Below are 23,003 nucleotides of genomic sequence, written 5' to 3' on the forward strand. Positions count from 1 at the left end.
AATATATTAAACTTGTACCTCAGCAGCTTAAAGAAGTTCTGGGAGACTGGCACTAAGAGTTCTTTGGTTATTTCCTGGCCCTTCCAGGAATGGACTTGTTGATCTGTAAGTGGGAAAGACAAAAATCCCAACTTTCCACTTGGGAAAAAATTTCAAGCTTATAATACAGAACAGCTATATTAGAACTCATTGCTATGTGATCAGTAATTCCCTGCCTTAGAATAGTACCAAATTTTTGTGATTTTGCACTGGGACTAGTAAATAATATTCAAGTTCTTTCCAACTCAAAACGTTGAGTCACCCCATGAAAATAAAAATCTTTAAAAGAAAAATCTCTAGTTTGAAGGATGTTAAAAAAGTTAAATGATAATTATATTTAAAGGTTATAATCTTAATTTATACAGATATAAAATGAAGATTGTCAGAGGATTTGTTCAGCTCATCAATTAATAATAGAACCCCTAAAATGCTATGACAAGTTCTGTAGAGAATCCACAGTGGTGACAAATACACCCCTATAAGAAATATTAACATATGGCATGAGCTCCTCATCATCAACAAACAGAAAACTAAGAGGAATACATTTGTTTAGTAGATGCAAAACTGATTATGTCCACAGGGCAGGAAGCTGCCTCTCATCATGTATAAATGCTGTACATTTTTGTGGATAAGAATTGTATGCATCACTATCAGTTTTACACAATTTAAAGGACTATAAAGCTTGTCACAGAAGGGCTATGAAACCACAGAGTTATGTACAGTTTTCCATTTAAGACACTTCATCTTGGCCCATATTTTTTGGGGGGTGGTAGTTTATTCTGATAAATCAACTCTCTATAGTCTAGGGTGCCTGTGGTTTTACTTTATGTATCCATTTGCCATTTTCAAAATTCTTTTTTTTTTTTTTTTTTTTTACTTGTTTGAGAGGAATCTAAGAAGCTGTCTTTTCTGCTGATTTCAGTCCCACCGAAAAAGTGAACGTAACATAGAATTCTGGAGACTGCAAGTTAAGGGTGCAAAAAGGCATGCTGAGGGGCTGGTGACAGAATGAACTCCTTTGTGCTGCAGGGAAGGTCAGACATTCCCTCTGAAAATTCAGTAACTGAATCTGTTGGGAAAAAAAACCAAACAAACCTGACATTGGAGAATCAAAGGAGAAAAGTCATAACACAGTGAAGTTTAATGTGCATCACATGGGAGCCAAACAGTGAGAACTCAAGGAAGGGCCAGATGGTTCAGACTTAGCTACTCTCTTCATAGCAAGGGGGAAGGATTGGGGTGTAAGTTATTTACAGCAGTAGTAAATGATTTCAGGGCAAATGGATGGACCCAAGAGCCAGAAATTAGCCTGCAAATGATTTAGAATTTGAATGAACCTGAGAGACAGTTTTATATGACAAAGACCATCCCAATGTGGCCCCATTTCTCTTCTTTCCTGCCATAAAGGAGAAATTTTAGGACAGACAGAAGGTATCCACATTGTCTCTGGCAGTCTTGTCTTAAGGCAGATAGGAGAATAGAAGAATAACACATCTTCTGGCATCTGTTAATCCATAAGGACTGTTTAATTTAGATTAATTAGCATACCAGGGTGCCACATTTTGGGGTATTGTTTTCTAAGCTCCAGAAATATCATATGCTTTGATTACTGAATTAAATTTTCTATGTTTCCTGATCTGGCACATCATTTTATTTTTATTTTTGGTGTGTGTATATGTGGGCATGTGTGTGTAGAGGGGCACACACGTGTGCATATGCATGTGGGGACAGAAAACAACCAAATGCTGGAAACCATTTCCGAGACAGGATCTTTCATTGACCTGGAATTCCACAAGTAGGCCAGACTAGCTGGCCAGTGAACCCCAAAGACCTGTGTGTCTTTACCTTCCTAGCATGGGGATTACAAGCACAGACCACAACTTGGATTTTTAAGAGTTCTGGGGGTGGGCCTCAGGTTCTTATGCTTGTACAGCAAGCCCTTGCTGACTGAGTCATCTCCCTAGCCCTGGATCATTGGCTGTAAAGGACATATCTCAATTTAATAACAGAGTTTTGGGGGAGGAAGATAATTTAAAATAAAAAAACCATATATACTTGTTTATACAAAATGAAACAATCGATCATACTTATTCATGCCATAGCAAAAAGTTACATGTCAAAATTGACAGGCCTCAGGCTCACTTTTGACCATCAATTATCGGATATAATGTGGTTTCATTTTCATGGACACAATTTTAGCAGTTTTGTGGTTAAAATGTAATTATGAAACATTTCAAATAATACAAGGATTTTCTCTACATTTCCACTCGAGTAGTCCAACCCTGCAATCCCTACCTTCCATGTACACTTCAACTCAATTATATGTGGAAAATTATAGAGGCAGTTTTGAAACTTACTGGAAAACCATGATAGTTTAGCACCTGGCAGCAATCCTCAGCTTAGCATGCATGCATCATTTCCCTTCCCCAGTTTTGAAACCACTGTGATTCATTCGGGGAGATGTAGCAGATTCTGTGCCTTGAACTACATGGCGTGGGACCCAGCATACAGTCCTGGCTGCCCCAGAGGTAGAAGCTTTGTCTGTTTGCATGTGTCTCTAGTCGTGGGTTCTTGGGGAAACACTTGATTGTTCAACAAGTCACTTGGCTTATATTTTAAGTGGTGGATATTTTCATCCCTTCCAGTAAATCTTCTTTGCCTGCACCCTGTCTCTTTGCTTCTGCATACACAGAATTCTGGTGAAGATAATTTCAAACCAAATGTTAAGGGAAAACTGATCAGTGACTGGCAGTACCAGTGGAACTAAGCCCACTGGGGGAACAAGGATTAACAGGTAGCCCAATGTTCCCCATTGCTCAGGCTATGACAGGTGTCTCAGGAAATGATGACTACATCACAACTTGCCTCTCTGCCTGAGGAATAGTTTGTTTCTTCAGATACTGATTATAAGATTCACTTCAATTTTAGAAGAGTTAAAACTGGGGAATAGGAGAAGGAACACTATGAATGTGACAAATAGAAAATTTGCTAAATAACAGACTTCTAAAAGTCCACATTTTATCCACAAGGAGTGACCTTTTCTGTCTTTGGGCAAACTATTTGACAAATTTTCTAGTTGCATTGCTGCTGATCTAATAAATGTCTTTTTCTTCCTAAGTCAGAAAATAAAGATCTGGATATTTTACCCTGTTCCAGATTTTATCAAGGGAGCTGGTACTATCCAAACTTGGAACAATTGTTCCCAAATATCGTCTTCCAGTCATGATGAAATTATTCCCAACTTATGACAAAATAGGGAGGGGGGGGGAAATGACATTTCCTGACCTCAGATATATCAAATGTAATGGATTACAAACTTCCTTATTTCCTCACTCTTTCTCTCTGCTCTTTCTCTCCTCCTTTCCTTCCACCACAATATTTGATGAAATTTAAGTTTAGCAGTTGGCTCCTTCCATGAAAAAATGACTACTCCTTTGTAGTCAAATGTCTGAAAATTAATGGGCTAACAGAATTCTAAGATGGTTTTCTTTGTGTTACATATTTCTCCTTAGTCCTTTTCATTGTTTTTTTTTTCTCCCTAGAGCAAGCACTTTTAGTCATTTTTTTCACCAGTACAAAAGAGCATCTTCCTGTTTTTCTCAGTTCACAATAATGTTTTTAAGAGATTTTATATATTTATGTATTTATTTATTAGAGACAGAGAGAGAGGGAGAGAGAGTGGGCTCACCAGTGCCTCTAACCACTTCAAATGAACGCCAGATGTATGTACCACCATGTGCATCTGGCTTACGTGGGACCTGGAGAATCCAACCTGTCCTTAGGCTTCACAGGTGTGTGCCTTAACCTCCAAGCCATTTCTTCAGCCCCAAATTATTATTTTTTAATTTTTTTTCTGTCAATTTTGATTCATTTATTTGAGAGCAACAGACAGAGAGAGAAAGGGGGAAGAGAGAGAGAGAAAGAATGGGTGCACCAGGGCCTCCAGCCACTGCAAATGAACTCCAGATGCGTGCAGACCTTGTGCATCTGGCTAACGTGGGTCCTGGGGAGTCGAGTAGAGCCTCGAACTGGGGCCCTTAGGCTTCACAGGCAAGCGCTTAACCGCTAAGCCATCTCTCCAGCCCCGAAATTATTTTTAAAGATGCAAAATAGAGCTGGAAAGTTGGCTTAGTGGTTAAGGTACACACCTGCAAAGGCTAAGGACTCAGGTTTCACTCCCAGAACCCATAAAAGCCAGATGCGTATGGTGGCACACGTGTCTAGAGTTCATTTGCCGTGGCTAGAGACCCTAGTGCACCCATTCTCTCTCTCCCTCTGTCTCTGTCTCTCTCCCTCTAATAATAAATAGAGGTTTGTTTTTTTTTAAATTTTATTCATTTATTTGAGAGCAACAGACACAGAGAGAAAGACAGAGGGAGAGAGAGAATGGGCGCTCCAGGGCTTCCAGCCTCTGCAAACGAACTCCAGACACGTGCGCCCCCTTGTGCATCTGGCTAACGTGGGACCTGGGGAACCGAGCCTCGAACCGGGGTCCTTAGGCTTCACAGGCAAGCGCTAAGCCATCTCTGCAGCCCTAGAGGGTTTTTTTTAAAGAAATGCAAAATAGTTTGGTTATAAATAATCAGTAAGCCATACTTAAGGGTAACCTACCTGACAAATAAAGTTCAATACCAGAGCTATTCTTAAAAAAAAAAAAAAAAAAAGGGCTGGAGAGATGGCTTAGCGGTTAAGCGCTTGCCTGTGAAGCCTAAGGACCCCGGTTCGAGGCTCGGTTCCCCAGGTCCCACGTTAGCCAGATGCACAAGGGGGCGCACACGTCTGGAGTTCGTTTGCAGAGGCTGGAAGCCCTGGCACTCCCATTCTCTCTCTCCCTCTATCTGTCTTTCTCTCTGTGTCTGTCGCTCTCAAATAAATAAATCTAAAAAAAAAATTTAAAAAAATCCACCTTTCTGTGTATAATACTGGCATTTAGTTGCTTGATTCTTAGATCAATTATAAGAACATTGGTTCCTGATCTGCTTCAATGAAATGTTTCCTTTATTTTTCTTTTTTTTTAATAAAAAAATTGTATTTACTTAGAAGCATTCAGAATGTCAACAAAACAGCTGCAATTTTTTTTGCAATTACAGAGTGGTATTCAGTTAACAGAACAACAATTATTTCATATAAGCTGCATCAGAGACAACTGAAGATGAAAATAAAACTACCGTCCCCATATATAACTAATTTGTGCTGTGCACCAACAAGAACCTGCTTTAAATTTCCATGCCAATTTACAACCCCCATACTGTACCAGGCAAGGTTAGTGGCTATTGAAAATACCACCAGGACAGGGCTATCTAAAGACACATTCGGTAGTGTGTTAACTATACAAAAAAAGACACTGTACAGTTTAAAAACAAATCTTACACAGCCTTACATTTCAATTTTTTTCTTTAAAAGGAGTGAGTTGTGTACAGGGGGGTTAAATGCTTTATAGACAAGAAAAAAAACTGTGCTAGAACCAACTTATTCATCATCATCATCTTCTTCTTCATCCTCATCTTCTTCATCTTCCTCTTCTTCCTCATCCTCTTCATCTTCCTCATCTTCCTCCTCTTCCTTCTTTTTCTTGCTCTTTTCAGCCTTGACAACTCCTTTTTTTGCTGCATCAGGTTTTCCTTTAGCTCTGTAGGCAGCAATATCCTTTTCATACTTTTCCTTCAGCTTGGCAGCTTTCTTTTCGTAAGGCTGCTTGTCATCCGCAGCAGTATTGTTCCACATCTCTCCCAGTTTCTTTGCAACATCACCAATGGATAGGCCGGGGTATTCTCCTTTGATTTTGGGGCGATATTCAGAACAGAACAAGAAGAAGGCCGAAGGAGGCCTCTTGGGTGCATTGGGATCCTTGAACTTCTTTTTTGTTTCCCCTTTAGGAGGGATATAGGTTTTCATTTCTCTCTCATAACGAGCCTTGTCCGCCTTGGCCATGTCTTCAAACTTTCCTTTTTCTTTAGCAGACATGGTCTTCCACCTCTCTGAGCACTTCTTAGAGAACTCTGAGAAGTTGACAGAAGCATCTGGATGCTTCTTCTTGTGTTCCTCCCGGCAAGTTTGCACAAAGAATGCATATGATGCCATTTTGCCTCTAGGCTTCTTAGGGTCTCCTTTGCCCATCTTTAGTTGACTTTTTTCCTCAACGAGGCACCGAGAGTCGCCCAGTTGCCCATCCGGCTCTCACTTGCCCCGGCGCTGTCTCTATGGAGCTCAATGTACTGCAATAGCTGTCCTTCCTTTATTTTTCTTTTATGCATGTGTGTATAAGTACATGTTTGTGCATGGTATATGCACATGTATGCACAAGTAAGAGCATGCATGTGTACAGAGGCCAGAGGAAGTCACTGGGTGTCCTCTGTTTCTCTTCCACCTGATTTCCATGAGACAGAGTCTCTCACCAAAACTGAAGCTCTCTGTTTTTTGGTTAGATTGGGTGACCAAGATGCCCAAGTGATCCTTTGTCTCTGCCCCACTGTATCCTCTGCCCCAGCACTGGGGTAAAGGCTGAGTAGCGAAGCTTGGCTTTTCTACATAGGTGCACATGACCATAATGAGGTCTTCATGCCTGCTCAGCAAGCATATTGACCTGCTGAGTTGTCACCTCAGCCCTTCATGCAATGTTTTCTTCATTAGGAACACATGCACAAACCTACCCTACCACTGTCAGTAGGAGAAATGCAGAAATTAGGTTTCTTCACAGCTGAGGTTCCTCAACCTTTTTTTTTTGTTTTTTGTTTTTTTTTTTTTTTTTTTTTTTTTTTTTGGTTTTTCAAGGTAGGGTCTAGCTCTAGCTCTGGCTGATCTGGAATTAACTATGTAGTCTCAGGGTGGCCTCAAACTCACAGCAGTCCTCCTACCTCTGCCTCCCAAGTGCTGGGATTAAAGTTGTGTGCCACCATGCCCGGCTTCTCAACCTTTTCTATCACTACTGACATCCACTACTGTTCTGGCAGTGCAGCCCCTTGCAGTTTTTATATAAAAGCATTTTATGCAGTCCCTTGAAAATAACAAATCTTCAAAGCAAAGGTACCACATGAGAGCAACTCATTGGAGAATGTTGACTATTGTGGTTACTAGTGAAGCTCTGACATTTTGTAGCTAATGTTAAGACAGTGATGTGGGCCTTTTGTGCTTGTGTAAGGTGGTGAGTTTGTTGTTAGTATGTCACATGTCCAGCTAATGCATTGTGCCAGCATTGGCAACATTCCCACTTTGTCAGGCTTCACATTCAGTGAAGAAACACTTTATCAAAAAGAATAAAAAAGTGGAAATGAACTATTACTACCCTTGGGCTCAGATTAAATTAATTCTTGGAATTTACTACTTTGGCTGCCCCTTCTGATGCAGTGTTGTATGGTTTCATATCTTGTGCCACATTAATTCAACAAATATTGATTTAACACTTCCTATGTGTAATGCATTAGATGCTTATTCTGATTAGCCTGAGGTACACAAATATGAATACCCTTCCATTAGTGCCCTCAAAAATCTAGCAAAAGCAATGTTACATGTATGGAATTGTCTCTATTAATAGCAGGTAGGAGTGGTGAGCCATTGGAGAGGTAGAGATAAAACTGTGCTTAGATGTGAGAGAAGAGCACTCTTGGAGTTACAACAAGAACTTCTCCAGGATGGAGAATACTCACGAAGGTGGAAGACCCAGAACAGAATTTTGAGGAATGGTTAGGATTGAACATTTGGAGCTGTGCTAAGGTAGGTCCCAAAAGAACTGCACAGGCCAGTAAGAAGTGAGGCAAATTCTGTGATGTGTTTCCAGCAGGAGTCAGACTATAGTGTCAAGGTCCACGAAGTGGAATGTGGATAGAAAGCTACACTTGGTCACAGTGAAAAGGGCTAATACTGACTTATGATCAGGGGCTTCCGTCCACACACGAGGGGAGCTCAGAAGGGTTTATAACTGTGGGTTGTGTTATATGAAGGCAGGTGATCTGCAGCATCCTCATATGCATCTGTTGAACTGAAAAGGCCAGTAACCAAGGATTCCAAGGGCAGCTCAGCATCATTGGTATAGTTCTGAGAATGCATCTAGAGGAAGAATTACACTTGTGACTATGAGATGATTATGAAGAGTGAATGGGATACAGTGTGGTAAAAATGGGTACAATACATGAAATATGAGGGGAAAAGGGATGCTGAAAGAGTCAAAGACTGATATTGTGAGAAAAGAAGTATATTTTATTAAAATGTCAGGAGGCCCTGTTTGAGCAACTTTGCATTTAAAGTGCCCACAGGACTTGAAAAGTAAAACCACAATAGTTAGCAAGGCACATAGAAATTAAGCCATTTTTAAAATGTTAGTTATACTGATGAATTGGGAGACCTTAATATCTGTATGATAATTTTAGACTAAAGTAGACTAATGGGCTTTTGTAAGAATGATCTGAATAGAGCTGATCATTGAAGCATCTTTGTTTTGAGAGTTCAGCAGACAGCAAGAGAAAAGAGTGGGATGGAGAGGGGAAATCACTCCATTGATAAAGTACTTGCATTATAAGAATGAGTACCAGAGTTTCATTCACAGAATCCATATAACAAAAAGCTGAGTGTGGTAGTCCGTCTTTGTAATATCTGTACTGGGTTCCTGAGCTTGCTAACCAGCAAGCATTGCCTGTTTGGTTGGTTTCAGGTAAGGGAGAGAAAAAAAAAAATGAATGACACCTGAGGAATTTCACTTGACATTGGCCTCTATAGGCACACAATGGATGCACACATACACACAAAAAGGTGGAACGGGGCATAGATAGACCCATGGTGAAAATGTACACTTATAAGGTATATCAGTAAAAATAAATCCTACCCATAGCCAAAAATTGCCTCCAAATCTGAGTAGTCAGACAGGCAGCTGTGGTATAGGGTGTCAGTAATTAGGAATGGGCAAATGGGGTCAGAAAGGCCCTGCGTAACTAGCAGAGTGAAATTTGCCTATAGTCTGGAAATTTTGCCTTCATACAGAAGAAAGCTCACCTAATTCTGGCTGAATATGTAAGTTTCCAAAGCAGAGGTTCTTTAATCTTTTTTAGTGTATGTCTTGATGTGACATGCCACTCCCCATTCCCAGTCAAAGACTCCTAACTTCCTAGCAGAACTGGTCACCAAAGGTCTACTGCTTATGGCCCTAGAAGAATCCTCTTCCACAAACATAATGGGTGCTTATCCCAGGAGTCCTCTAGAAGCCTGAAAGTATACTAGTGTTTTTTTTTGTTTTGTTTTTTGTTTTTTAATTTGAGAGAGAGAGAGAGAGAGAGAGAGAAAGAGAGAGAGAGAGAGAGAGAGAGAGAGAATGGGCATGCCAGGGCCTCTAGCCACTGCAAAGGAACTCTAGATGCATGCATCACCTTGTGCATCTGGATTACATGGGTACTGGGGAATTGAACTCTGGTCCTTAGAATTTGCAGGCAAGCGCCTCAAGTGCTAAGCCATCTCTAGCCCTATACTAGTGATTTTTACAGTTGTTTTCCCCAGGGGTAAATCTTAATAAAGAACACAGGTCTGGTTGCTGTAGAGATGGCTTAGTGGTTAAGTGCTTGCCTATGAAGCCTAAGGACCCTGGTTCAAGGCTCGATTCCCCAGGACCCACATTAGCCAGATGCACAAGGGGCCGCACACATCTGGAGTTCATTTGCAGTAGCTGGAGGCCTTGGCACATGTCCTCTCTCTCTCTCTCTCTCTCTCTCTCTCTCTCTCTCTCTCTCTCTTGATCTGCCTTTCTCTCTGTGTCTGTTGCTCTCAAATAAATAAATTTTAAAAACAATTAAAAAAAAGAGCACACAAATAAAAGAACACAGGTCTGTCAAACACATCTGCTTTCTATAGCTGTTTTATGCCAGGTAATATTAATTTGAGTGATCCATAGACCGGTAGATTTCATTTTTGTCACTATGTGAGACATTTTTCTGAACAGTTGATTTACCTGCTGATTCCTAAAAGCTCTGTTTTCCCGACAGTCATTATCTGTATGAGACCTGTACAATATTGGGTCCCTCAACATTCGAGCATAGGTGGTGGAGGAGGGCATGAGGCCTCTACCCCTGTCTTAGGAGTTATTGGTAGTTAATGATTTCTGAACAAGGGAGAGATATTTTCATCAGTGGGTTAACTCCTGGAAAGGCTCACCTGCTCTGGTAAATAACCTCCAACTGTGCAGATGCAAACAATATAATTAAAGTCAGTGGAGCACACACATATATAAAAAAAAAGATATCAAAGGAAAGGTGCTAGTTAGGAAGAGGAAGAGATTGAGTGGGAGAGGGATGGATACAGTAAACAAGAGAAGGTGACTGGAGGGGGTTATGATAAAATACATTATATACATGTACAAAAGTTGTCAAAAACAATTAAAACATTTTCAAGTTAAGGACTATTGTATTAGATCATGTGCTAAATTTAAATAAAATATTTTTATAACACACACACAAGGGTAAAGGCATTCCTTTAATTAAAATGTCTATGGATTCATAGTAAACATACCTGGTCTTCTTTCATGGACTGTATGGATTGACAGGTTGGTTTTCATTTTACATGAATACAGCTTCTGTTACTGAACTTTTTATTTATACACAGCTATTGAGGAACACTGGTTTCTCAATAGCTGTGTTACTGACTGGTATGCACTGAATATATAGTGAACTGATTGTTTTTTCCTCTCATGCTATATAACCTTAAATGAAAATCATGAGGCCCATTTTCGGACCTTTACTGGTTGGAACTTGAGATAGCATTTACAAATCAAAAATAATGATTAAAAAGAAAGGTTAGAGGCTGGTAAGACTGCACAGTGGTGAGAACTTTCATGCTGCAGTTCATTTCCCCAGTCACCCACACAAAGCCAGGCAAGTAGTACATGTATCTATAATCCCAGCATCTCTGTGGTAATGGGTGGTGGAGCCTGGAGAATCACGAAACTCGTGAGCTACCTTGATTGATATACATGCAATGGCAAAAGCAGTATGGCAGACCCTGTCTAAAACAAGGTGGATGGAAAGGACCAATAACCTGAGGTGCTCTCATATCTCCACATGTGTGCTGTGGCATGTCATAAACACACACACACACACACACACACACACACAAATGCACGCACGCACAAATTAAACACTTCATGCAGTTCAATGGGAGAGAGAGAAATCACCAGCAAAGATACCCAACAGTGGATACTGCAAGCCAGAAATTTGGCCAGTCAGGCCAAATGAGCCAACGGGTACAATAGTGGCACTTCTGTTATAGGGAAAACTAACCATTCCTCTAATTTGACTGGAGGCCCACTCCATGGGAGGGAATACATCCCTGATACTGAAAACCTATGACAGGAGTAGTCATGAGCCCTAGGGGTGTTAACATCTGTTGCTGTCTGGCTAAATGTATATACTATGCTCACCAAACTGCCCAGTCAGCACTTCTCTTAATGTTCATACCCATATATGAATGCTACTCTCCCTTTTGGTTAGAGAACCTTCTCTTTTCAGATGGCAATGGCCTTGGGATGTCTCAGAAGGCATCATGGTGCTGAAAAGTGAGAGAGGAGTGCTCAGCACTGAAATATTTCAATCACACTTACCATGGCTCAGGGTCCATTGCGGAAGAGGTGGCAGAAATAGTGTAAGAGCCAAAGGAAGGGTAGGACTCCTTACAACGTGCTCCTCCAGACACAAAATGGCAGCGATATCCATGACCCCACAGTCTGACACTACCTACACAAGACCATCATAATAGGAAGAAAAGAGCATGACATCAAAATAAAAGAGAGACTGATTGAGAGGGGGAGGTAATATGATGGAGAGTAGAATTTCAAAGGGGAAATTGGGGGAAAGAAGGAATTACCATGGGATATTGTTTATAATTATGGAAGTTGTCAATAAAAAAGTAAGTAACAAATAAAAATGAAAGAAAACCATAGTAGATGGGCTTTTGAATATCACTTGAATTTTAAGATCTAGTAAGGAGTATTGCATTCTATGAATTAAATAATATTAGGTACGTCTTCATTTCTCTTTTTTTTTTTTAATGTTTTTGAGGTACAGTCTTGCTCTAACCCAGACTGATCTAGAACTGGAATTCGTTATGTAGTCTCAGGCTGGCCTTGGACTCATGGTGATCCTCCCACCTCTGCCTCCTGAGTGCTGGAATTAAAGGTATGTGCCACCATGTCTTCATTTCATTTACTTTTCTTTAACTTAGAAGGGAACCTGCTAATTTCCCACTATATCTAGAAGAAGTGGTTCTATCTCTCCTCTTTCCACTGGGTCCTGGCAGTTCTCTGAAGCACCAAAGGAAGTGGGAAGCCGCACAAGCTCTAGTGTCTGAAGGGATAGAGCCTTGCCACCTGGTCTGCATTGGTACTACCTGAGTACCTATGCCTGCTTCACTGGGGCACTTTTCTCTCAGCCTGTCTTCATCCCCTTGGCAGTACAGGATCATAATCCACACTAGCCCTGCCTATCAAGATGCACTAGAATTACGTAATATTCAACCATGGAGAGGCTGGGTATAAAGAGGACCTTGATCATCTTCAGACCAAAGGAAATTTCTAACTCTAAGATATAAGGACACTAACAAAGTTCCCAGACAAGTATCAAAGGACTGATTAGAATCTTCTGGCTCAACAAGTCTGTTGGAATATGTCACTCTTCAGTTATAAGTGCCCTTCACTCTGTCTTGTGATTAATGAAAACTATTAATGTACAACCCTAATTAAAATACAATTTTCCAAATGTGTCTGTTTCAGGATTATTTTACGTGTTAATAGTAGATTTTTAAAAAAATGATCAAGAGTAAGTAAATTACTTCATTAGATAAGCAGCTCTGTGTTTCTCATACCTGTAGTAACTTAAGTGGGAGGCCATAAATAAAAAGGCACAGAGTAGGAGTCCTTCCAGCATTGTGCAAACCAGATTGTTTCTGGGAAGGCAAGGATTCTAGAATAGTGGCATGGTCTCAGGCAGAAATATTGTTCAAATATCTTGGTGGTCTAAGCTGCTTCCTTTTACATAAAGAAAATGTGACCTTGATATACTACAAGTTGGTTCAAAAACCAAATAAACCTGATAGTTGGAAATAAACATTGAAATAAAATTGCTGGTTGTGGTTGTGAGCTGAAATGGTGACACAGTTCCATAAGAAGAAATCAGCTTCCTTCTCAACAGACTCCTTCCTACCCAAAGATTGTCACTAAACCAGCAGCCACGTGGGGTTGAGCCTGTATGTAAGAATTAACCCCCAATGATAGGCTGATTCCGGGCTCTTCATTCTCCAGGTTACCACCACCTGGGATCTCTGTAGTGTAGGCTAAATAAACTGGAACTTGGGACAGGTCTCTTTTCACTATATGAGAAACCAGATGCAAGGTACATTAATTTTATAAATGTCAGTGGGTGACTAAGGCAGCATTTTCACATGCCTTCTTTTTTCTTTTGCCAGCTAATGCCAAGCCCTGGAAACATCTGGTTTTTGTTATAGCTTGTCCAGGACCTATGTAGTTTAGAGGACTCGTGATCAAATACTGGTGGTGAGGCTATGAAAAATTAATAAATTAGCCTACTTATCTATGTATCTCCTCATACTCTTAATCTTATGGATGTGAGATCTGTCTGTCTTATTCCTGGGGATTCAGGTCAGTTACTGAGCGTGTGCTTATTATACATGCCTGAAAATCCAACACAAAGCAAAAGGAAGAAAGAAAAAGACAGGAAGAAGAACAGAAGAAACAAAGGAAGGAAAGGAAGAAGGGAGGGAGAGAGGGAATAAGAAAGAAAGATTTAAAAAAAGAAGGGGCTTCCAACATGCCCTTCAATGGGGTTTTTGTATAGCAATAGTAATACTTTATTGTTTAAAACTATTCACTTTACAATTTTGCCAAGAAATAATTCTTTATCCTTTTATTTTACTTTCCTGTGATAATAACATGTATATAATTGTTTTCTAGACTTGAAACCATTCCAGGATGGCTTTCCTTGGACTTTTCTCTTTACTGGTCCTGCACAGCTTGGCAACAGAGGCCATGTTCCCTGATGAAACCATTTCTGAGTGGTCAGTGAATATGTATAACCGTCTTCGAGCTACTGGGGAAGAAGAAAATATTCTCTTCTCTCCACTGAGCATTGCTCTTGCAATGGGAATGATGGAGCTTGGGGCCCAAGGATCTACTCTGAAAGAAATCCACCATTCCATGGGATATGACAGCCTGAAAAATGGTAAGTGGGCTTAGATTTGATTTCTCACAATCATTTGATTCTTTTTGTTTGAATTCAGTAATATTGTCATATGTCAGAGGTAGCAATATTCCCTTGAGTAATGAAGAATCTTATTGCAAGGACAAGACTAGGGGAAAGACAAGGACACAAAAAAGGTGTTCATTTCTGTCTCCATCTGTGGCTGAGTGAATCTAGGGAAATTACATCTTTTCAAGAGAATTACGTATATAGTCCCCACTGTGATAAACAAAGCCCAAGTGATTCTGGAGATTCTAGTTGGCAGGAAAATGATCATGTCAGTCAGTCATCATACCCATAAGCAAAAAGTTATAACTGAGATGAATTCCACAAAGAAAAGCAACATGGCTCTCTGGAAAGGTCAGACATTTTGCTTAAAATCCATTGTATCATCAGTGTTCAAATAACATCCAAGAATCTTTTGAAATGTTCTACCATTATAAAAATTATATGTACTGAGAGATACCATTTTAACATGGCATTTGATGTCTATCTTTGATGCTTCCAGTGTGCATGTGAACTAATTCATCAGAAAGTTAAGAAGAAAATGTTTATGTTTAGTGGATTTTCTAGTTAGAGGATTTTACCAGTCCAGAAAGGAAAATTTAAAACAATATCTTAATTTTAAACTATATTACTAAATAGAATCCTTTCTGATAATCATAAAAGAATGATTTAATGAACATAACCTAAAGTACTTTGTATGAAAATAACTAAAACTCCTTTCTTTGTAGATGCTAGCAAAGTAACAATGGAGTGATAGCATGGCACTGATGCAGGATCTAGGGTGAACCCTGAATGGGAGACCCCTGTGAATCTCAAGTTTGGGGCTCTTTTCTATTTTAACAGAGAATTAAGAAACAGGCTCTGGAAAGAATGCATCATGAACTATTGATTACATTTAAGAAGAAAGTATGAATTATGTGGGTTTTTCAGAAGGAACTGGGATCTAGGAAGGAGGCTAGCTGAAAGACTCAGGCCAGAAGTGAATTTTCCTTCTTGGCTGGCTGGATAAAGGAAATGGGAAAAGAGAGTTAGGGAAATCCTCAAGAGAGAAACTCATGAAGGGGACATACATGTGGAAAGCAAATATGAGAGCCCAGGCTATAGGATTTAAGAGAAATACATGTGTGAGTACATGTACACAAAAAACATGCATGCACACACACACACACACACACACACACACACACACACACACACACACACAGGAGCAAAGCATAAGTGCCATTCACTTCCATTCCATTCACCTTCACATTTACATGGGGGCAAGAAAAGCTAAGAATTAAGATAGTGAAGGACTCGGGGATTAAAGAAAGTTCATACACATAACAACAAAGTGAGGATGCACCAAGGCATGGACCAGGAACAGTAAATTCAGGCACCTGGAGAGTGAGTAGCCACGAGAGTCATTACACATGTGGAGATTCAGAGTTTAGAAGAATGTCATACACATGACCAAGTGAAAAGATATCTGGAAACAAAATACATTTGAAGATCAAGCAGAAAAATACTCAAGCAAGTAACAGAAGACCTCTCCTCTTCCAGCCGAGCTGAGAGAAGAGAGGAAACTTACACACGTGTATTGGGAAGACAGAACATGGGTTGGGCTGCATGAGAGAGAGAGACCTCATAGGTGTGGTTGGCGTCTTTTTATGACCCAGGTATGTAAGGGAGAGATCTGATTAGTTAGTAAATTCAGGGCTGACCCTAACACTAGCCCACCTAGGTGTACTAGATTGGGAAAACAGTAGTGGACACTGTAGCCATAATGGATGAGACTGGTTCTGCCACTGAATTCTAGTTCTTCCAAGGCAGGCAGGGTACCATCTCTTTGTTCTCTCTGTAAGCCTCTCTCTATTCATTACTAACTATAAAAGAAGCTATCATACTCCTGTGTCTCCTTTAGTGTCTCTGAGGATGTGGCTCAGAGAATGAGCACTTACCTGACACGTACAAGATCCTGGGCTCAGAACTTAGCACTACAAAATCAGCAAATCAAAAGTATCACTTGATAATATTTAGCTGGGCTCAGTGTATCAGAACATCTAGAAATAGTAGGTCTGGAACTTCCTTGCCCTGTCATTGGAAGGTCATCTTACCTCTTTTCCCACAGTCCTTGTCCTCCTGGTGTTCCTTTCTGTGAAGGAAATGATCTTTCAATCTTATGGCTCTTTCCTCAGGTCTGTTCCACTAATGAGCTTGTCCTCTGTCATCTTGCAGGTGAAGAATTTCCTTTCTTGAAAGATTTTTCTAACATGATAAGTGCTGAAGAGAACCATTATGTGATGAAGATTGCCAATTCCCTCTTTATCCAAAATGGATTTCATGTCCATGATGAGTTTTTGCAACTGTTGAAAAAGTATTTTAATGCAGAAGTCAACCATGTGGACTTCAGTCAGAATGTCGCTGTGGCCAACTACATCAATAAGTGGGTGGAGAATTACACAAATAGTATGTTCTCTCTTTCTTAATGGCTTATTTTTAACTACCTTTGCTTTTGAAAGTATTGTGCCCTCACACCTTTTGCTAGCATTGAGTGTTTAGTAATGTAATCAGCTTGCAGGAAGGAAGATATTCTAAAGAGATATTTGTAACATTTCCCTTGGATATCACACTATTGAAACAATGAACCCAAAGAAATTGGAATTTCCCTATGAATCTCACATGTGAGAAAGAAAAAGTGCCAGCCAGAGGGGAAAATTATCTCCATTAGAATAGAATTTCACAGTGCTGACAATCTGCCAGACTACCTTTCTGGAAAGACTGGTGACCAGACAATGTTGGGCTATACCATGACCAGGTTTAGCCATGCATATCTATGTATCTATGGCCCTGTATTTAAGCCCAAACCTTATGTCAGGATTAAAAAAAAAAAAAAAAAAACAATGCTCTAGAGCTAGAGGGAGGGAGGCATGGGAGTGGTGTGCCACTGGATCTTTTTGTCTCTCTTCTCAGCATGGCCACATTGAATAATCTCGTTCTTCTGCTTTTCACTACTAATTTGGCTCTTTTAATCAGCTTGTTGAGGAGAGGTGGCTCAGTTTGGTATGTTAGGACTGCCCAGGGCATAGACTGTTGCTAACTCTGGTACCAGGAATTATTTTTGTTTGCTTTTTGGGGGGGCATGTGTGTGTATGATGTGCATATGTGTGTGTGTTTGCATATTCATGTGCATTAGTGTGGGCACAGTCATGCCCAGACACATGTCAAGGCCAGAGGACAACTTTGTCTTTACCTTCCTCCTTGTTTGAGGCAGGATCTCTCATTTTTCACCACCGAGTCCATCAGGCTATTTGGCCCATGAGTTTCCAGGAGGTTCTCTTGACTCTGTCTCCCTTTTCATCATAGGTGCACTGAAATTATAGACATTCACTGTTACAGTCAAGTTCACATTGCTGGCAGACAGCACCTGACCGAGAGCAGCCTGTGGGAGGCAAGGGTTTATTTGGCTTACAGACTCTAGGAGAAACTTCATGATAACAGGGAGAAACAATGGCATGTGGAAAGGGTGGACATCACCACCTGAACCAATAAGGTGGACAACAGCAACAGGAGAATATGCCAAACAATGGCAAGGGGAAGCTGCTATAACATCCATAAGCCCACCCCCAACAATTCACTGCCTCCAGGAGGCTTTAATTCTCAAATTGCTACCAGTGGAGGACCTAACATTCAGAATACACAAGTTTATGTGGAATACCTGAATCAAATCACACATTCACCTTATAGCATTTACTTTACATTGGTTCTGGGGATCAAAACTCAAGCTCACTCAACAAATACTTTATCAACTGAGCTATCTAGCCAGGTCTAGTAATTATTTTTGTACAGATTATGGAGCATTTTAGAAATACAGTTTATGAGTGAGCATTAAAGAAAGAAGTTAATACTATTGACATGTACAGAATGTTTGCCCTGATCATCTGACATCTGTGCTCTCTGATTGATGTTTCCTTTATGTAATAATGTTAACAACCATGTGGAATTTTGACGAGCTATTTTATTATCTACTAGCCAGAATGACAGTTGGTGGCTATGTGGTTAAAATAGAATAAGAGATAAAAACTGGGTGTAAAGGTGTTTGTTGCATTTACAACCAAGAAGTGGATAGGTAATAATAATAATAATAAACAATGAATAGGGGGCTGGAAAGATTTCTCAGTGGTTAATGTTCTTGCCTGCAAAGCCTAAGTACCCGAGTTTGATTCCCTGGTATCCGTGCAAAGCCAGATAGATGCACAAAGTGGTGCATGTGTAGAGTTCATTCACAGTGGCTGTGAATTTTTTTTTCTCTCTCTCTTTCTCTCTGTCTCTCTCATAAATAAATAATACAAAATGTTAAAAAGGGATGAATAGGACTCAGTCAAAAAGAATACCCCCCCAAAAAAGAACAACCCATTATAAGCCCAAATAAATTCAGATAAATTAGGATATATGTATGTAAGTCTTTATTTCAAATTACAATTTTACATATATTTACTGATTCCAGATGTTTCATTGTTTCATTTAACTTTAAATTTACCAGAAAATAATTGAAATTATAGTCTAAAAATGAGACTAAATAAAGTATATTTGATATAGCCATTCACATGTCATCCTAATGTCAAAACTCCCAAAATAATTCAAAAAACTTTCAGATACCCTAAATCATATAATCTACAAGCTACTGAAGCATCCTCTTTTTTAAGAAGTATTTTGGGGCTAGAGAGATGGCTTAGTTGTTAAGCACTTGCCTGTGAAGCCTAAGAACCTTGGTTCGAGGCTCAATTCCCCAGAACCCACATTAGCCAGATGCACAAGGGGGCGCACGCAACTGGAGTTCATTTGCAGTGGCTGGAGGTCACTGGCACATCCATTGTCTCTCAATCTCTCCCTCTGTCTCTCCCCCTCTTTCTCTCTCTGTCACTCTCAAATAAATAAATAAAAAATAAACAAAAAATAAAAAAAGAAGTATTATGACTACAAAAATGAGAACATGTAGAGCAAATTTTGATCCTGTATCTTTCAATAATGAGCTTAAATAACAGAGTAAGAGAAACACTTTTGCATTTTTTAGCATTGAAAAATTCAATGAAGAATTAAAAATCTGTCAATTTCAAACTGTTTTGGATCATTTTTAGGAAATAGAAAAGACCTGGCAGCCTCTAAATTAGATTTGACCAGTAGAGCTAAATTGGCCTTTGTTCCTGTTTGTTTAAAGCTATTACTTTGGTAGGAAGATGTCCAGGCTTTCTGGAGGAGTGGTGGAATGGAATGACACTCCTTTCCTGGGCATTGCACAAGATTGAACTGTACATCACGAGTGCTTTGGGGTATATTAGTTACTTTCTCATTGCTGTAACAAAATGTCTGACAGAAACAACTCAAGGAAGGAAGGATTTATTTGGGCTTACCATTTGAGATTAGTCTGTCATAGTGGAGAAGGTGTGGTAGCAGGAGCCTGAGGCAGCTGGTCACCTTGTGTGTGCAGTTAGGAGGCAAAAACAACAAGAGTTGAATATTGGTGCTCAGTTAGTTTTCTCTTTATTTAATCCAGTCCGATGCACCAGCCCACAGTATGGTGCTGCCCATGGTTAAGATGGGTCTTCCCACTTCACTTAAGTTATCAAAGTGGTCCCTCACAGGCATGCCCAGAAGCTAGCCTAATCTATATAATCCTGCATGTCATACTGCACTTGTAGTTTTCTGGACATCATTGCAATAAAGAACTGATGCAGGCCAGCACTCCCTTATATGAGGTCTGCAGTTTGTGTGTCAGGGTAAAATAGGATGCTGCCCTTCTTTTGGATGTTCTCAATTGATAATTATATGAACATGTATGTATTTGTGTAGCTTTATTTCCTTTGAAAATAAGATACATTTTATGTTTATTATCAACTCAACAGACATTTTTAGGGATCTCGCTATCAGATAGTAACTTAATATGCCTTTTGGTCCTCTCTTCATTACTCAGTTTAATGTGAATGTGCAACTATTTTTCCCCTAAATAGATCTGTTAAAAGAGTTGGTATCCCCAAGGGACTTTGACACTGTCACTCACCTGGCACTCATCAATGCTGTGTATTTCAAGGGGAACTGGAAGTCACAATTTAGACCTGAGAATACCAGAACTTTTTCTTTTACTAAAGATGATGAAACTGAAGTCCAAATCCCAATGATGTACCAACAAGGAGAATTTTATTATGGTATGATATTTTGATTTTTATTTCTTTTCATTGTATATCCACAAATATTTAAGAAATAACATGAGATGTGCATTACTCACACTCCTAGTCAATATAAATTGAACAACAATTTGCTTGGCTGTACTTTCAAGGGCTTATAATTAGACTTTGAGTGAATAGTACAGGCATTGACTGTTTTCCAATATGTTTCTGTAATTTAGAAAATTAATCACACCTGCTCAGTGGTGTCATTCACTTGACAGTATTGGGTATTGTGCAAGGACATGAAGATCGACTGAACAAACTACTGGCTTTGGGATGGTCTTTATTCATATGTTTCCCTAAGCACTTACTCTAGCTACATAGGAACACTTAAGAAAGAAAGAAACAGGCAGGCAGAGCAAGAGTATGAGCATTCCAGGGCCTCCTGCCCCTGCAAATGAACTCCAGATGCATGTGCCACTGTGTGTATCTGGCTTAACATAGGTACAGAGGAAATCAAATCCAGGCCATCAGGCCTTGTAAGAAAGTGCCATTAACCATTGAGCCATCTCTCCAGCCCAATTGGCACTATTTTCAAAGATGTTTCATTGTACTCTAGAAGTTTAGCATATCAGGACTTACATTCTAAACTGAATTGTGATATTTTATTAAGCCATCAGCACACATGTAATTGTAAGCCAAAAAACAAGCCATTTAGTATATTTAAAATATGTTAAGAAAAATGTTATAGTGACAGCAGTGTGTGTGTGTGTGTGTGTGTGTGTGTGTGTGTATGTCTATGTGGGTATGGACATGTGTGCATAAGCTCCTAAGTAATTGGGACAAATTCATGGAACAGAAAATAAATGACCTTATTAACCTAGTTATCTAATTTGAGATTTTTATTATCAGAGAAAACACTTTGCAACTATTACTTAATGCTTATATCTCATTTAGTTGTGCAATGTTGACTTTGAAATTTGTAATTGTGGTGATATTAGATTGTCTAGCATTACATTGTAAAACATTATCTCCTTAGAAATCTGTAGGATATTGGTAAATGTGATTGATACCTAGCCTGAAGCTAAGCATTTATTTTTATAACCAGAGTTTTCATTGTTCTTATTGATATACATGAAGTACATTGAATGATCTTGTTTAAAAACAACTCTAAAGAACATAGCAAATGTGAAATAATTCTGGTAATTCTAAAATAAATACATTTTGAAGGCCTGAGGATTCATTTTATTTAAGGGGAAAAAATAAACTACTTTATTTCCCCAGATGTCTGAATTTATTATTTTCTTAGCATTATTTTCAAATAACAATATAAAAAAGCTTAAATATTTTCAAAAGCTTTGTCATAGGTTTTACAGCCTTTCTTTCCTTGCTAGGGGAATTCAGTGATGGTTCCAATGAAGCTGGTGGAATCTACCAAGTCCTAGAAATACCATATGAGGGAGAAGAGATCAGCATGATGCTGGTTCTGTCCAGACAGGAAGTTCCTTTGGCCACGCTGGAGCCATTGGTCAAACCACAGCTGATTGAAGAATGGGCCAGCTCTGTGAAGAAGCAAAAGGTGGAAGTCTACCTGCCCAGGTGAGAAGCTTTGAGACCAATGAATGTCTGACCCAGAAAAATCTCTTCCCATTGGTTTTGAGTTTTAGGTGTTTTCTTTGTCACTGAAACTCTCTTCTTCCCCTTCCTCTTCCTTCTCTTCCTCCTTTCTCTACTTCTTCCCTTTCTTCTTTGTAGTATTCTTTGAGGTAGTCCTACTCAGAGACATACATTCCTTCACAGTTTCCTTCTGTCCCATCAGATATGGTTCAGTATTCTAGCTTCGTTACAGAATGATTCAGTGTTAAATCTGTGTGTTGTCACTATAGCTGGTGCAAAAATTTTTTGCATTGTTGCAAGCAAGTCACTATACCAGGTGCTCACACACAATCATAAATATCATAAATAAACCAGCAGTTCTGCTCAAAGCACTCCCTGTCATGAAAGAATGAGATCTGTGCATGGCCTTCAGCATCCTGCCCACCTTTCACTTCCTCAGTTCACCTGTGGCCACTCAGCACATCAACTTTTCGTAGTATACTGATTTCCTTGCAGTTATGCTACACATGTGATGTGTTTTATTTTTTTCATGTCTCTGAACCTTCACTTACATTCTCACCCTGACCTACAGTGCCCTACTCCACACAGTGTTTACTTAGCTTTGAGGATTAGCTATGCACCCATCCTTCCAGGAAGCCTTCCACAGACTGTCGGAAGGAGCACAGTGTTGGCCCTCAGCGTTGTCACATTTCTGTACCTCCCTGTCATCAACTGTCACTGTCTCACAATGCTCTCATATTTTTTGAGTCTTCTTCTCCTTATCTATATTTTTCTAGGGTAGAGCCAGTATTCTTCCCCATGGTAAGATGTAGCTGGTGTCTGTAAGATGAAACCAAACTAAAGATGTCTTAAAACATAATAGGAACTTCTAAGCTAGTAGGAAAGCTAGATCAATTAATATGTTTATAAGCACAATGTAGAACTTTAGGCTAGAAAACAAAATATACTAAACACAATTTAGTTCTAATCCTCATTC

The 23,003-nt window shown here is 39.6% G+C and overlaps 2 protein-coding genes across 2 annotated transcripts in view; one reads left to right on the forward strand and one right to left on the reverse strand.

The window, feature by feature from the left end:
* Positions 1-23,003, forward strand: part of Serpini1 (serpin family I member 1) — a 108,822-nt gene that overhangs the window by 58,809 nt on the left and 27,010 nt on the right. Inside the window, exons 2-5 of the mRNA XM_004652368.2 lie at positions 13,976-14,243; positions 16,485-16,715; positions 20,255-20,449; positions 21,805-22,009. Of these exons, the coding sequence (XP_004652425.1) occupies positions 13,994-14,243; positions 16,485-16,715; positions 20,255-20,449; positions 21,805-22,009 (881 nt within the window). The 5' untranslated portion in view covers positions 13,976-13,993. The remainder of the gene's footprint in view (positions 1-13,975; positions 14,244-16,484; positions 16,716-20,254; positions 20,450-21,804; positions 22,010-23,003) is intronic.
* LOC123453285 (high mobility group protein B1-like) lies at positions 5,065-6,219 on the reverse strand. Its single transcript, XM_045130140.1, has one exon. The coding sequence runs from the start codon at positions 6,154-6,156 to the stop codon at positions 5,509-5,511; it is 648 nt and encodes a 215-aa protein (XP_044986075.1). The 5' UTR covers positions 6,157-6,219; the 3' UTR covers positions 5,065-5,508.

Source organism: Jaculus jaculus, chromosome 11, assembly GCF_020740685.1.
Source record: "Jaculus jaculus isolate mJacJac1 chromosome 11, mJacJac1.mat.Y.cur, whole genome shotgun sequence".
Lineage (NCBI taxonomy): Eukaryota > Metazoa > Chordata > Mammalia > Rodentia > Dipodidae > Jaculus > Jaculus jaculus.